This window comes from Mesoplodon mirus, assembly GCF_964341445.2.
Source record: "Mesoplodon mirus genome assembly, chromosome: 14".
Lineage (NCBI taxonomy): Eukaryota > Metazoa > Chordata > Mammalia > Artiodactyla > Ziphiidae > Mesoplodon > Mesoplodon mirus.
The window spans coordinates 13,750,046-13,764,999 of record NC_138990.1 but is presented as its reverse complement, the minus strand read 5'-3'; the positions used below and the strand labels follow the sequence as shown (position 1 = coordinate 13,764,999).

Genomic DNA, 14,954 nt, shown 5'->3' with positions numbered 1-14,954 from the left:
GCGCGAGCGCGGGGCCTCCAGCATGAGCTGGGGAGCAAAGCCGCGCAGGTTTCATTTCGCTCCGCGCAGCCTCCAGGTTTCGAGCTTGCGGGAGGGCTGCGTCCCTCGTCGCTGCCGCCGTCACCAGATTCTCTCAGCCGCCCTGAGCGCCCTGCCCTCTGAGGCCAGCATCGCTTCAGACTGCTGGATTCGCCTCGCTCCCGCCGCCGCTGCCGCCGCCGCCGCCGCCTCGGTGCCCTTCCCCTGGCTCTAGTCCCCCCAATGTCTGACTCTGACTCTCGGACCGAGAAACGCAAGGTAAATACTTCCGAATCCCGGGGAGCAGGCCGGGTACTGATGGAAGATTGGCGCGGGAGCCAGCACGGCGCCACCTCCAGCCCGCTTCCCGCGCACGTGCAGGCAGAGGCGCGCGTCCCCGTCCGGCTTGTCGCGCTGCAGGAGGCGTTCACCAGTGAGGGTCGAGTTCCCTCCCCAGGCAGGTACTCTTTGGGGAGGGGTCGTCCGCACCGAGGCTGCGAGCAGTTAGTCGAAGTACGGCTCGGGCGGGGATGCGGCGCCCGGGGGTGGTGAAGCGTCTCCGGGCCGGTTGGGAGAGGCAGCGCGTGCTCTCCGCACTGGCCCGGGAGCTGGGGGCCGCCGCGGCGGACTGGGCTGCGCGCCCAGCCGTGAAGTCTCGCTGCCCGCCCGCCCGCCCGCCCGCCCCGGCGGCGCACGAGTAGCTGCCGCGAGGTACGAGCCGGCCTCGCGTCTCGGCTTTTCTCGGGCGCGGGCCCGCTGTGAAGGATTTATGGAACAGTGATGGTGATTAATCTGACGGGACTCGGCTTTTCCTTTTACTCGTTCAGGCCGACGTTTTGGGCAACTGCTGCGTTCGTCCTCTCTCTCGGACGTGTCTGGGGGTCCTGTCCGGTGTGCGGGCGCCCTGCGGACGATGCCAGACGCACGGTCCACGGACAGCGAGAAACAGAGGGCTTCCTCCGACCGCTGGGGCCACGCGATGGACCAGCCGCTGGTTGTAGAACCTGCCCGGACCGTGGGGCCAGACCGTCTTAGCGATTCGGGCGTGCCCGAGCGCAGTGCTGGCTGGCAGTGCCGTGCCCTCGGGGGCCTGTTACTCGGGGTTGGCGCAGGTAGTGGAAGGCCCGCCGGACACCGGGGATGGGGCTATGGATGTGTTCCTTGTCTGCGGTGGTCACGGGTGCGCGCGGAAATGCGCGTCGGTGGCCAGGGGTAGCCGCTCAGATTTGGTGCGTGTCCCGTGGCGCACGGGGAGAAAGAGGGAGGAAGTTGGAGGAGGATGGGGGCTACAGCTGGGGAGGGGGTGACCTTTAGGGTCCGCATCTTAGCGGGCCTGGGCGGGGGTCGGCTGCTGGGACTGGAGTCTGGGGCCGGCCGTGAGGGTCCTGTTTTGTCTCCAGGTGACTGGCTACTGGGGGCGGCGGGAGCTGCGGAGGCGCGCGCGGCGCCCGGACTGGCGGAGGGGCGGGGCGGGGTAGCCTGGGCAGCCTCCGGCCCCGAGGCCGCGGAAACCTTCGCCGCGGCTCCCGCCGCAGCGACGGCCGGAGCCGCGTTCGGAGGCGAGTTTGTCAACAATTGCCTGGCCTTTGGCGGCCTGTCGGGCAGGCGCCGCCCCCGCCGCCGCAGGCGATTGGCTGTGGCGCGGAGCGACCGCACGAGGGCCAATTGGGAGCGCGGGCACCCGGCGCCAGCGGCGCGGGGAGGTCGGCGGTGCCGGCGGCGGCGGGCGCAGTGCGCGAGGGGAGGAGCGGGAGGAGGCGGAGGATGTTCCCGGCGGCTGCGGCCGGGGCAGCGCGGACCAGAGACGCGGCGTGCGGAGCCCTCAGCTGCCCGGCGGAGCGCGGCAGCGGACGGGCGGCGAGTTGCAGACTCTCCGCTGCCCCGGGCGCTCCGATCGCGAGTCCCGGGCTTTGTCTCCCGGGCCGCCTTCGTGTTGACGGTCAGGGGGCTCCGGGTCGGCGAAGGGCGCGGGCTGGGCGCCGCCGGGCCCCGGCCCGGACGCGACGCTCGGAAGGGAAAGGGCGGACGTGAGTTTCGGCCTGATTGCCTTCGGAGGGGAGTCTATGGGGTACGGGAGCCGCGCGCCCCGATGCCGCCTAGCGTGCGGGGTTACTTGTAGACTTTGCAGGGGTCGCCAGGGGACGGCTTTGGGGACCCCCTTCCATTTGGAGGTGTGCACCTAACAGTGCGGGTGTATCTCGGAGAAGTTCCGGCGAGTTCGGTGTGGCGCGCTGCCCGCCCCGCAGCCGGAGGAGGGGCGCGCGAGCCGGGAGCGGGAGGGATCTCGGGCGGGCGGAGAGCCGGAGCCCGGCTGGGCCGAGCCGCGCTGAGTTACAAACTCTATTGTGACGCACTTACTACGACTGACGGCCCTTGCCAAACCTTCCCCAGACTTGCTGTCCTCAGCACTTTCGGCAGAACAATGGGGCCGGAGCAGGGAACGCGGCCAGCCGCCTGCAATCGCTGCATCTGCGCCCGCTCCTGGTCTCCAGCGGTGTATCTGATCCCGGGAAATCAGAGCCCGCTGGGAGTTTCTGACTTACTCTAGTCGGGCCTGAGCAAAGAGCACATGTGAATAGATCTCAGACAGGCAGCCTCTCCTAAAACGTGTGTGTGTGTGTGTGTGTGTGTGCGTGCGTGCGTGTGTGTGTGTGTGTGTGTGTTAGAGCACTAGTTCCACTAGCCCTTGACATTGTTGCTGTGTTTTGTTTGGTGGTAGCGAGTTTAGTCCCCCCTCCCCACCTCACCCCCCCCAAACAAAGATAATGCTACCTTTGTTATGCAGGTTATTTTTATTATTATTTGGAAGAGTGTATGGAAAACTATTCCTATATAAGCAATGACAGTATTAAAGTGTTGGGCATTCTAAGGATTTTTCATGAATAGGTGAGAGTCTGCCCATTTAGGTATTCGTTGTAATTATTATTTTGCTTAAGATAACCCTAGTTTTAATTTTCCTTGCAGAAAAAAAGACCAAATGGCAAAGCAACCTTCCGATGTAAGTTCTGAGTGTGACAGAGAAGGTGGACAATTGCAGCCTGCCGAAAGGCCTCCTCAGCTCAGGCCTGGGGCCCCCATCTCTCTACAGACAGAGCGGCAAGGTAATCCCGAAGGAGAAGGGGACCGCTGCCCCCAAGGCAGCCCGCAGGGCCCACTGGCCCCACCGGCCAGTCCCGGCCCTTTCGCTACCAGATCCCCGCTTTTCATCTTCGTGAGAAGATCTTCTCTGCTGTCTCGATCCTCCAGTGGGTATTTCTCTTTTGACACAGACAGGAGTCCGGCACCCATGAGTTGTGACAAATCAACACAAACCCCAAGTCCTCCTTGCCAGGCCTTCAACCATTATCTCAGTGCGATGGGTAAGCAATGCCCGGGGGAGCGGCAGTGCACGTGTGGTTGCTTGAGTCTCTGTCCGGAGGCTGTGTGTAGCATTTAAAGCCCCCTTTGAGAATCCTTTTACAGAGGTATTCCATGTTTTGTTGGGAATGACGCATACGTCAAATAAAACATCCAGCCAACATTTAAAAAACACGTTACCAAGTTCTGTGGCAGCGATGAGTTGAGGTCCAAGCATCAGCCTATTGGGCAGGTGTATCTCGAACCCCTGGTACCTTCATTGAAGTATCTAACTGTGGCATGTTGTCCTAACCACTAAGATTTCCTCATTAATGACATTCTACTTGAAAGGGACTCAATCAGTTACGGCAGATAGAGTAATAACCTAACCAAGAGTGTGGAAGAAGGGAGGAAAGAAGTGAATCGTTTTCAAAAAATGACATTTTAAGAAGAGGAAATAGTTCATATCAGCATTACCACCATAGAACCATGAAAATATTTTGTTTTCTACTCAGATTCCTGTTTGGGCTTATTTTGTTTGCTTAGAGGGTTTGGACATAGTACTAATAAGATTAGATTGTGGGTCTTTATTTCAGGGATTAAAGACAGTTTCAGAACCTGAAGGAGGAGTGGCAAACATAAATGCCCAGAAAAATCTGGCAATCCCATCGGTGAGGGAACTGACCTGGTGGGGATTATGGCAGCTTGGAGAGCGTTTGCCCTTGTCCATTTGGCTGCTCCCAGTTGGGTCTGTGAGGGCGTGTGGTCTCAAGGTGGTAGGTTTTCCCATAGGGCCAGATAATCAGAGAATGCAGATTTTGATGCCAAATCTCCTGATGCCTTGGCAACTTGTTTAGAACTTTGAAAGCACTGTGTAAGCCAAATAAAAACATCTGTGGGCTTGATTTGACCCTTGAGCCTCCAAGGTATGGCTTTGAGTATGCAGAGTTCTTACCCCCCTGATCAAGGGGTGAGTGTGTCGGTTCAAATCGCTGTTCCCCAGTAGTGGAAAAGGTTCATGTCTTGATCAGGATTCACTAGAATCTCATTTACCATTTGTCCAAATTAGCCCTTCTGCGTTAAAGAGATACAAGTAAGTTGGCAGCGTTTCCAATTAAGAAATCCAGCATAGATTCTATTAAAACATAGGTGACACCATGCCAAAGGCTAACTAAAACAAAGTCATCAGAGTAGCCACGTAACTGCTGGAACACATGACAAATCTTACTTTTGCAAATACCGTAGACTTCAGTCTTCATAATCTTCAGTGCAGTAAACCGTGCGGGTCCGTCCCCATGTTGCAGAGTTAGCAAGAACCTCGGGACCTCGGTCATTTGTCAGAGGTCGGGCACGCCTCGGAAGTGGCAGACAAATGACAGAAATACCAGCAGCTATACACGTTGGCTGCGTGTCTCCTGCTAAATGCTTTCTTAGGACCCCTCCTTCGGGAAAGGAGCTGGAAGTTTTATTATTGCTGTTACTTTAGTTATTGCTTATTGCTACTCCTGAGCTTATTTTAGCCTTAGAAGGTCTTGGTGCTGGCATATATTTTTCTGCCCTTGAAAATGCTCTTGACGATATGAGGACTTACGAGTAAATGAGTTACTAAATGAATTAATGGGGCCTTATGGTGTGCGTGTTTAAAACCCCATGTATTTTAAGGATCCTCTGGAAGCCATTATAGTTTTTCCGTGCAGACCCCTGTATCAGGTGGCTTAGTGCATGGAAATAGTTTCTCCTTCCCTGAAATATTCCTTCCTTAGACAGGAATAGTGAGTGAGGTAGTGTTTTGTTTTCTTTCTTTTTATTTTTTTTTTAATAGGGATAGGCATGAATGCTTTTTTTTGGTGACGTGCCATTTAGCAAGCAAGTTATAAGGTAAGCACCGTTACTTGAGATGACAGATGTAGAGCTTTAGAGAGATCACAATCTAAATTATTAAGCAAAGTTATGGTTTTACCTGTGAGGTGTAAAGTAATGGATCCCAAGGTGTAATTTTATAGTATTAACTACATTCCTGTAGGTTGGTGTGATAACTTAGAGGTTAATGCGTAGGATTAAATGATAAGTTCTGAGGGGTTTGTCGGAAGTTAATGCACCAAGGTAAGTTTTCACTATTAGGTTCTGGCGAGATTTGTTTGGGTGGGGTGGGGGGAGGAGGTGGGATGGGGGGAGGGAGGAATTGCTGGTGGGAGGCGGGGATTTTAGATGTGAGTGTGTTAAATTAAAGAATAAAATTTGCACCCTTTGTAGTCTGTAACTTTTTTCCCTGGCTATTCTTAAAATAGTTCAGTGCCCAGCGACCCCTGAAATACGCTGAGTTGGTAAATTTGGGTTCTCTAAACATAGCCGTGTTTAGTGCTCCTTACTCAGCCATGTCCATTAAGATCTTCAGTGAAGCTTTTGATAATTTACTGCGAAATACATTTTTTCACAAAGGAGTCATTATATTGGTTTCAACCAGTGCAGCACAAATGTGAGGTTAGAAAGAGGTCCTCCTTAGGGCTTCCTTTAGCCACAGAGCAGTTTTCTGCTGAGTGACTTGGGGTGGAGAGCATGTATGTGGCAGTTTTGTTCTTGCACTTTGTTCTACTGAGAAGGTAAATTCTTTGTCTGGGATGTACAGCAGTTGGGTGTTTGTACTAGAAACGTCTTCCTATTTTCCTCCCTGTCTTCAATTTTTCTGAAGGTATATTCAAAGAATGGTATATTCAGCTGTGAGAGAGACAGTTTTTTCACTTTCACCAAATTTTATTCTCTTTACACTCTGGGAGGATTAACTTGACAAATGCCCTCTTAATTAGTGAAGAGCTGATTATTTGAATCAGAATCACCAACAGAGGTATTGGTTTGCCGAGTGCCTTTTCTGGTGAGTGTGCTTATTCTGTGTGTATTTTTAATATAAATGTGTACTAAATTCTGTACAAATTCGTGCTTTGAAGATGTAGTCAAAGCAGTTGCAAATCAGAGCCGAGAAAGGTCAGGATATAGGTGAATGCTAGTTATTAACAACGCTCATGCATCATTTTGGTAAATGACTTAAACTTTATACTTGTTCCCTGGCGCATCAGAAATCACGGGTGGGAGCTAATGGCGTTGTTCTTCGCGTCCATCCCTCAGTATCTTGTGCCAGCTTTAGCTGGTTACCAGCCCCTCTTTTAAGCTGTGAGCTCTCAGAGTAGGGTCGGGGCGAGGGGCATGAGGTCCTGCAGGTCCTTGGGAGATATTCAGTATCATTTGAGCTTTGCCGTTTCCGTAGAGCTGACCAGGGACAAATAAGATTTCCCAAAAGGGGGAGATTGGGATTGACATGTATACATAACTAATAAGAACCTGCTGTATAAGATAAATAAGTAAATTTAAAAATAAATAAATTAATTAAGATGTGAACAAAATAAAAAATAAAGATTTCCCAAAAGGTTTTGCAAGAAGAAGACCCTACCAACACCTGTCAAAAAAACAGTTTTGTTTTTTGGATCCAGCTATAAGGTTTGTCAGGTAGGGGTGACAGGTACGGTCAAGCCCAGCACAGGCCTGGTGGGGAAACCACACGTGAGTATTGAGCACTTGAAATGGGACTAGTCCGAACTGAGATGTGCAGTCAGTGTCAATACACACTGGAGTCTGAAGACTTAGCGTATAAAAAAGAACGTAAAATATCTCAGTCATTTTTATATTAATTGTATGCTGAGGTTTTTGAATATGGGGGTTAAATTATATATATATATATATATATATATATATATATATATATATATATATATATATATATTTCGTGTGTGTGTGTGTGTGTGTGTGTGTGTGGTAAACAAAATTTACCATCGTAACTGTTTCTAAGTGTACCCTTTAGTCGTGTTGAGTATCTTCACATCTTCCAGTTCTCAGAACTTTTTCGTCCTGCAAAACTGAAGTTCAGTAGCCAGTAAAGCACCTCTGCATTCTTCTCTCCCACCCAGGTCTTAGCAGCCACCATTCTGCCATCTATCTCTGTGATTTTGGTGACTCTACCTAGGTACCTCATGAGTGGAGTTGCACGGTATTTGGCTTTTTCTGACTCGCTTATTTCACTTAGCATAATGTCCTCAAGGGTTATCTCTGCTAAAGCAGGTGAAGCAGATTTCCTTCCTTTTTACGGCTGAATAATATTCTATTGTATGTATAGACCGCATTTTCTTCGTCCATTCATCTGTCGATGGGTATTTGGGTTGCTTTCATCTCTTGGCTGTTGCGTGTAATGCCGCTGTGAACATGGATGTATGTACGTCTCTTTGAGCTCTTGCTTTCAATTCTTTCAGATGTGTACCCAGAAGTGGGATGACTGGATCATATGGCAGAACTATTTTTAATTTTTTGAGGAACCTCCCTACTGTTTTCCACAGTGGCTGCACTAATTTACATTCCCACCAACAGTATCCCTTTTCTTCACAGCCTCACCAGCATTTGTTATCTCATCTTTTTGGTAATAGCCATTTTGCCAGGTGTGAGGCGATAACTCGTTGTGCTTTAGATTTGCAGCTCCCTAATCAGTCATGTTGAGCATCTTTTCCTATATATGTTGACCATTAAGTTTGTTTTGAGATTAATTTGACTGGTTTCTTTTTACTTTTTTTAAGTGTGGCTACTAGAAAAATCTCAAATTAGATTTGCCACTGGCATTCTGTTTTAACAGAATGGTTGGGTTGGCCTGGCAGATGGCGGGGATGGAGTGGGCTTTGTGCTTTAGCAAAAGCCAGACCTGATTCTTCCACTCAAAGCACATCATGTCCTTGGAACTTACTCGTTTGGTTGCTTTTGTTGACTTAGATGAGTGAAAGTAATTACCCTCATCTTGTGAGCATCTTAAACATCAAGTGAGCTTTGTAGATCTATTCTCCAGGCAAATATGAGTATCCATTTTGTTTCACCTCTTTAAACTCTGTGGTACATGCAGGCTTTGAAAAGGTGGAAGGCGGAGTGATTTGGTTCCTTGGGCACCTCAGGGTGCCCTGGAGCCTGATGACAGACATAGAATCTTCTTTGCTGAAGACCTGGTTCTGGCCTTCAGACCCCCCAGGGTCACTCGTTTGGACACCAAGAGAAACAAATTCACTTTGTATGTCCTGTGTGGGGAGAGGAAGTGACGAAAGAGAGGGAAAATTTTCTTTACTGGTTCCAAACAAAGTTTAGTAATTGATAGCTGTCTAGACATTTTTAAAAGTCCTTTAAAAGGACTTTATCATGAGATAATTATAGTTGGACATGCAGTTGTAAGAAATAACCCAGAGAGGACCTATGTGTGTCCTTCACCCAGTTTCTCACAATGGCAACACCTTGTTCAAATAGTACAGTATCATAGCCAGCACATGACCCTGATAGACTCCAGCTGCCTTATGCAGATTTCACCAATTTCACATGCATTCCATGTGTGTGTGTGTAAGAGTGTATTTACTTCTGTGCAATTTCATCAAATGTGTAGGTTTGTATGACCACCAGCACAGTCAAGATCCAGAACAGTTCCATCCCAGGGATTCTCTTGCTACTTTTGTATATCGCAGCCAACTCCCTCCTGTCCCCTAACCCCTGACAACCACTAATCTGTGCTGCATATCTATACTTCTGTTCTTCCGAGTATGCTATAGAGTCATACTATACGTGACATCTTGAGCTTGGCTTTTTTCACTCAGCATAATACCTTTGAGATCCACCCAGGATGCTGTGTGTATTGGATGTACTACAGTTTAGCTGTTGACCTGTTGAAAGACATTTGGGCCATTTACAGCTCTGGCAGGGACCTGGCACAGCTGGAACTTGGGGGGCATTTGCCAGCCTGCATTGGACATTACACACTGTCCTCTGATACATCTTTGGGCAGCTGCCAGTTGAAGGCCATGGGCACAGTCTTCTTGGTGAAGCCACCCATCAGACTGGCCACCAGGGCAACAGAACTGCCGCTGTGAACTGTGTTGTATGGGTTTTTGTGTGAACATGAGTCTCATTTCTCTGGGATAAATGCCCAGAAGTACAATTGTTGGATCATACGGTACTTGACTTTCTTAAGAAACTGCCAAACAGTTTGCCAGAGTGTGGCTGTGCCATTTTATATTTCCATCAGCGATGTGTGGGAGATCCGTTTTTTCCAGATCTTAGCCAGCATTTGGTGTTATCACTGTTTTGTATTTTAGCCATTCTGACCTGTACGTAATGATACCTCATTGTAGTTTTAATGATGTTGAATATTTTTTGTGTGCTTTTTGCCTCTGTCTACCCTCCTGTGAAATGGTTGTTCATGTCCTTCACTCATTTTCTAATTGGATTTTTTTTTTTTTAACTCTTGAGCTTTGAGGGTTTTTATGTATTCTAGACTCAAGCATGGCCTTTGTCAGGTATGTGATTTACAAATGTCTTCTCCCAATCTGTAGCTTGTCTTTCTATCCTCTTCATAGAGCAAAAGTTTTTAATTTTGATGAAGTCCATTTAATCAGTTTTTCCTTCTGTGGGTCATGTTATTGGTGTCTGGTCTAAGAACTCTTCACCAGGCTCTAAGTCCCCAAATTTTTTCCCTAGGTTTTTCTTTTTTCCCTGGAAGTCTTATAGTGTTACATTTTACACTTAGATCTCTGATATGTTGAGTTAATTTGTGTGTTAGGTATGAGATTTAGGTCAGTGTTTATTCTTTTGGACTACGGTGCCCAGTTGCTCTAGCACTGTTCGTTGAAAAGATTTTTCTTTTTCAATCTAATGGCTTTGCACCTTGGTCAGAGATCAATTGTCAGGTTTGTGTGGGTTTGTTTCCAGTTTCTCTTTGGTGTTCCATTAATTGATGTATCTGTCCCTCTGCCAATACCATACTGCCTTATTACTGTGGTTGTGTATGAAGCCATTATAATGGGTAGAGTGATTCTTCAGACTTTATTCTTTTTCAAAATTGTTTTAGCCTAGGCCCTATGCCTTTTCACATAAATTTTAGAATAAGCTGTCTGTGCCTACCAAAATACCTGCGGGATTTTGATAGGAATTTTGTTAAACCTGTAAGTCACTTTGGAGAAGAATTTGCCTCTTTACTATGCTAAGTCTTCTAATCCACAAGCAGGGATGTCTCTTCAAGTATTGAGGTCTTTAGGTGTTGTAATTTTCAGCATAAACATCTTATGCATATTTTGTTAGATTTTATTCACCTTGGAGAAATTATTAATGGTACTTTATTTTTTTATTTCAGTTTCTACGTATTCATTTTAGTATATAGAAATGCAATTCATTTTTGTGCATTGATCTTAATATCCTACAGCCTTGTTGAACTCTAATTCAAAAATTTCTTGGGAGACCTATCTAGACAATCATGTAATCTGAAAATAGGCACAGTTTTATTTCTTCCTTTCTGATTTGTATTTTATTTCTTTTTCTTGCCCTAATGCACTGGCTAGAACTTCCAGTGCTGTGGTGAATAGAAGTGGTGAGAGCAGACATCTTTGCCTTTTCTCCTGATCTTAACAGGAAAGCTTTCAGTCTTTAACCATTAAGTATGAAGTAGCTATTTTGTAGATGCTCTTTAAAAATATGAAGAAGTTTCTCTTTATTTCTAGATTGCTGAGAGTTTTTATCATGAATGGAATGGATGTTGGGTTTTATAAAACATTTATTCTGCATCAGTTGATATGACCATGTGACTTATGTTAGCCAGTTGATATGCTGTGTCATGTTGACTTTCAGTATTAATCTACCTCGCATGCCTGGGATAAATCCTTCTTGGTCAGGGTGTAGTTCTTTTCATAATTGCTGAATTGAATTTGCTAATATTTTGTGGAGGGTGTTTGTGCCTGAGTTCATGAGAGGTATTTATCTGTTGTATCAAGACTCTGTCTGGTTTTGATCAAGGCCTTAATAGTGGGTTGCGTAGTGTTCCCTCCTGCTCTGTTCTGGAAGAGATTCTGTAAAATTGATATTAATTCTTCTTTAAATGTTTGGTGGGATACGCTAATGAAACCATCTGAACCTGGAGATTTCTTTTCTGGGTGTTTTTAAATTACAGATTCAATTTTTTCGTGTTTATAGGACTGTTCAGGTTATCTGTTTCATCTTGGTTGAGTTTTGGTACTTTGTGGTTTTCACGGAATTGGTCCATCTCTTCTAAGTTGTTGAACTTTTGAGCCTATGAAGTGTTTATAGTGTTCCCTTATTATCTTTTAAAATGGATACAGATCTGTTGTGATAGCCCATTTTATTCCTGATATTGGTGACTTATGTTTTCTTACTTTTTAATCTTTATCAGTCTTTTTAATCTTTATCAGAGTTTGTCTGTTTGGGTTTTTTAAGCACTTTTTTTTTTCTTGGCTGCGTGCAGCATGTGGGATCTTAGTTCCCTGACCAGGGATCAAACTGGGGCCCCACAGCAGTGAAAGTACAGAGTCCTAACCACTGGACCACCAGGGAATTCCCCAGTTTTGTTTTTTTAAACCAGCCTTTTGTTTTGTTGACTTTTCTCTATTATTTTCCTGTTTTCAATTCTTTTGTTTTATTATTCTTCTGTTTGCTTTGTGTCTGTTTTGTTTTTCCTAATTTCTTGAGGGTAGAAACTTAGAGTAGTGTTTTGAGGCCTTTCTACTGCAAGCATTTAGTGCCATAAATTTCCCTTCTCTCCTGCTTTAACTGTATCCCACATGTTTTGGTATATTGTGTTTTCATTACCATTGACTTCTGTGTGTTTTCTTTTTATTTCCTTTGAGACTCCCTTTCTGACCCTAGATTATTTAGACATGTGTTGTTTCACTTCCAAGTGCGTGAAGACTGTCTTGTCTTTCTGTTACTGTTTTCTTATTTGATTCCAATATGGTCAAAGAACATACTCTGTATGATCTCATTTCTTTTGAATTTGTTGAGGTTTGTTTTACGGCTCAGGATATGGTCTGTTTTTGGTGAATGGTCTATGAGTGCTTGGAAAAAAAACAAACCTGTCTTCTGCTGTTGTTGGTTGGCATGTTCATTATATATTTATCGATTTAGTCTTATTGGTTGGTTGTGTTGTTTGGTTCTTCTATATCTTTGCTGATTTTCTGTCTAGTAGTTCTGTCAACTGCTCAGTGTAGTGTTGAAGTCCCCAACTATAATGGTGGATTTGTCTTTATCCTTTCATATCTGTCAGATTTTGCTCCATATATTTCGAGGCACTATTTGGTGTTTGCACATTTTGAACTACATCTTCCTGTTAGGTTGATCCTTTTATCATTGCTATAAAGCATAGCCACTCCTGTTTTTTTTGTAAAAAATATTAGCAATGTTTACATGGGATGTCTTTTTCCATCCTTACTCTTCCAGCCTACCTATGTTGTACTTGAAATAAGTTTTTTTGTATACGACATACCTTTAGATGATACTGTTTTTTTCTGCCACACCCAATCTTCTCAGTGGTGCATTTAGACTGTTTACATTTAAGGTACTTGGTATGTTAGAGCTTAAGTCTGCCATTTTACTATCTTTCTGTTTCCTCTGTTTGTGTTTCTGTTTCCTATTTTCTTTTTTTCAACCTTACTGTGAGTTACCTGAACATTTTTTAGGATTCCATCTTGCCTATTTTTTGTAGTGTTTTTACGTATATTGCTCTGCTATTACACTATGCAGATGTAACTTACTATAATCTACCACCGTCAGTGGCATCACCATTTTATGACTTCACTTGCAGTGTAGGTACCTTCTTCCATTTAGGTCCCCTTACCTGCCCCGATTTTCAAATATAATTGTCTTAAATATTTCCTCCATATACATTGAGCACCATGTCAGATGATGTTATCTCTTTTGCTAAATGTAATTTAAGAAACTCCTGAGAAGTAGGCTAGTTAGTTGCTCCCACTTTTTCCCATTCCAATATTCTTTCCCTTCTGAAGTCCTAAGGCTCTGTTATCATTTCCTTCCTGTTGAGAGGACTTCTTTAGTCATTCTTCAGTGACAGTCCTGCTGGCAACAATCCTTAGTTCTCCTTCATCCGCGAATGTCTTTATTTCCCCTCGCCCCCCACACCCCCCAAGGATATTTTCACTGGTTATAGAATTTGCGGTTGACGGTTGTTTTTTTTTCAGTGCTTGAAAAACATGCCACTTGCTCCTGACCTTCATGGTTGCAGGTGAGAAATCCTTTGTCACTCGAATTGTTCTAAGTAATGTGTCATTTCTGTCTGGCTGCTTTCAGGGGTTTTTCTTTGTCTTTTATTTTCCAGAAGTTTAATGTGGCTTGGATTTCTTTGGGTTTATCCCTTTCAAGGTTAACTCGAATATATATATATATTCGAGTTATATATATAATATCAAACCCATGGTTTGATATTTTCTGCCAGGTTTGGGAAGTTTTCAGCCATTATGTCTCTGGATATTTTTTCAGTCCCTGCCTGCCTCTTTGGGGACTGCCGTGACAAAAGAGTATTAGTATTTTTGTTGTGGTCTGACAGGTCCCCGAGACTGTTCATTTTTCATCATATATTCTCTTTGTTCCGATTAACTAAATTCTGCTGATCAGCCTCATGTCCGCCGATTCCCTCCTGTGTCACTTCCACTCTGTTATTGGTCCTTTCCAGTGATTTTTTTTTTTTTTTGCTTTTTTACTTTAAATGTATTTTTCAGTTCTAAAATTTTGCCTGCTTCTGCCGGGTTGGAGGGACGTTCAGATCCCTCCTGGGTCTTGCTGCTACTTTCCCAGCAAAAGCAGGGCACCGACCAGCACGGCTTCACGGAACCCAGTCAGGGGTGTACGCTTAGCTCCCCTGGCCCCTGTTGACACCTGGAGGGGGAAAAGGTGGAGGGCTGACTTGCAGGCCTTGTTTCTGCGGGGCCAAAGCTCAGTTCCTCTCTGCTCCCTGTCTACACCAGCTTGAGGGCTGGTGGGGGGTGTGTGTGGGGGGTGGATGAAACACACCAGCCCTGCCTTCCACCACCTCGTTCCCCTTATTGGTGCTGGGTGTGAGTTCCCCTTTGTTCTCCTTCATGCCGGGTGGGCGTGGAGGCTCAGTGACCCACCGGGTCCCACTGACCCTTGAGGCTGGGGTAGGGGGATGAGTGGGCCACTAGCCCTGTTTTCCACCGCCTCATTCAGTCTTGCTGCTGCCGGGGGGCTGGGCAGGTTCAGCTTCCCGCTAGGCCTTCCCTGCCGGCCTGAGGTGGGGGAAGTGAGGCTGACTCACTCTCACTTGTTCTGTCTCATTGCTCATCAGCGTTGGGTGGAGGTGGGGGCTGGGCGTGTGTGTGTGTGTGTGTGTGTGTGTGTGTGTGTTGGCGACTCACCCTGCCTGCTACCACCTCCATGCTGCATAGTCAAGGTGGAGCATCAGCTATCTCTGAGGCCCTGGAGCGGGGGGGTGGGGGGGGTGGGGGGTGGAATCACAGCGTCATCTGTTTCCACTGGGCAGGGCCTGGGAGATCAGCTCCCTGCCTAACCTACCAGTACCACCTGAGTGGTTTCAGAGCACCAGCCACTCCTGCTGGGCGGGGGATGGGTAGCGTGCAGTGTTCAGCTGCAGTAGGGTGGGTATGGCCAAAAGGCTTTCTGTTGGGGGCCCCCATTCCCTAGTCCTTTGGCTAAAGAGAACAGCTTTCCTTGGAGTGTTTCCTCTCCGCCTGTTGGAGATCACGTTGCAGGCCTCT

The 14,954-nt window shown here is 46.6% G+C and overlaps 1 protein-coding gene across 18 annotated transcripts in view; it reads left to right on the top strand.

Moving 5' to 3' along the window:
• The first annotated feature begins 44 nt into the window (after positions 1-44).
• The window catches only part of BCL2L11 (BCL2 like 11), a 46,113-nt gene continuing 31,203 nt past the window's right edge, over positions 45-14,954 (top strand). For 11 of the 18 annotated variants that reach the window (XR_014295926.1, XR_014295927.1, XR_014295928.1 and 8 more), the window contains exons 1-2: positions 1,761-2,045; positions 2,983-3,377. Coding sequence is in view for 14 of the 18 variants with exons in the window: in XM_082642644.1 (XP_082498770.1) it covers positions 1,783-2,045; positions 2,983-3,377 (658 nt within the window). In the remaining 4 variants the exon portion in view is untranslated. The other 7 variants (XM_082642641.1, XM_082642640.1, XM_082642647.1 and 4 more) reach the window with 5 other exon arrangements.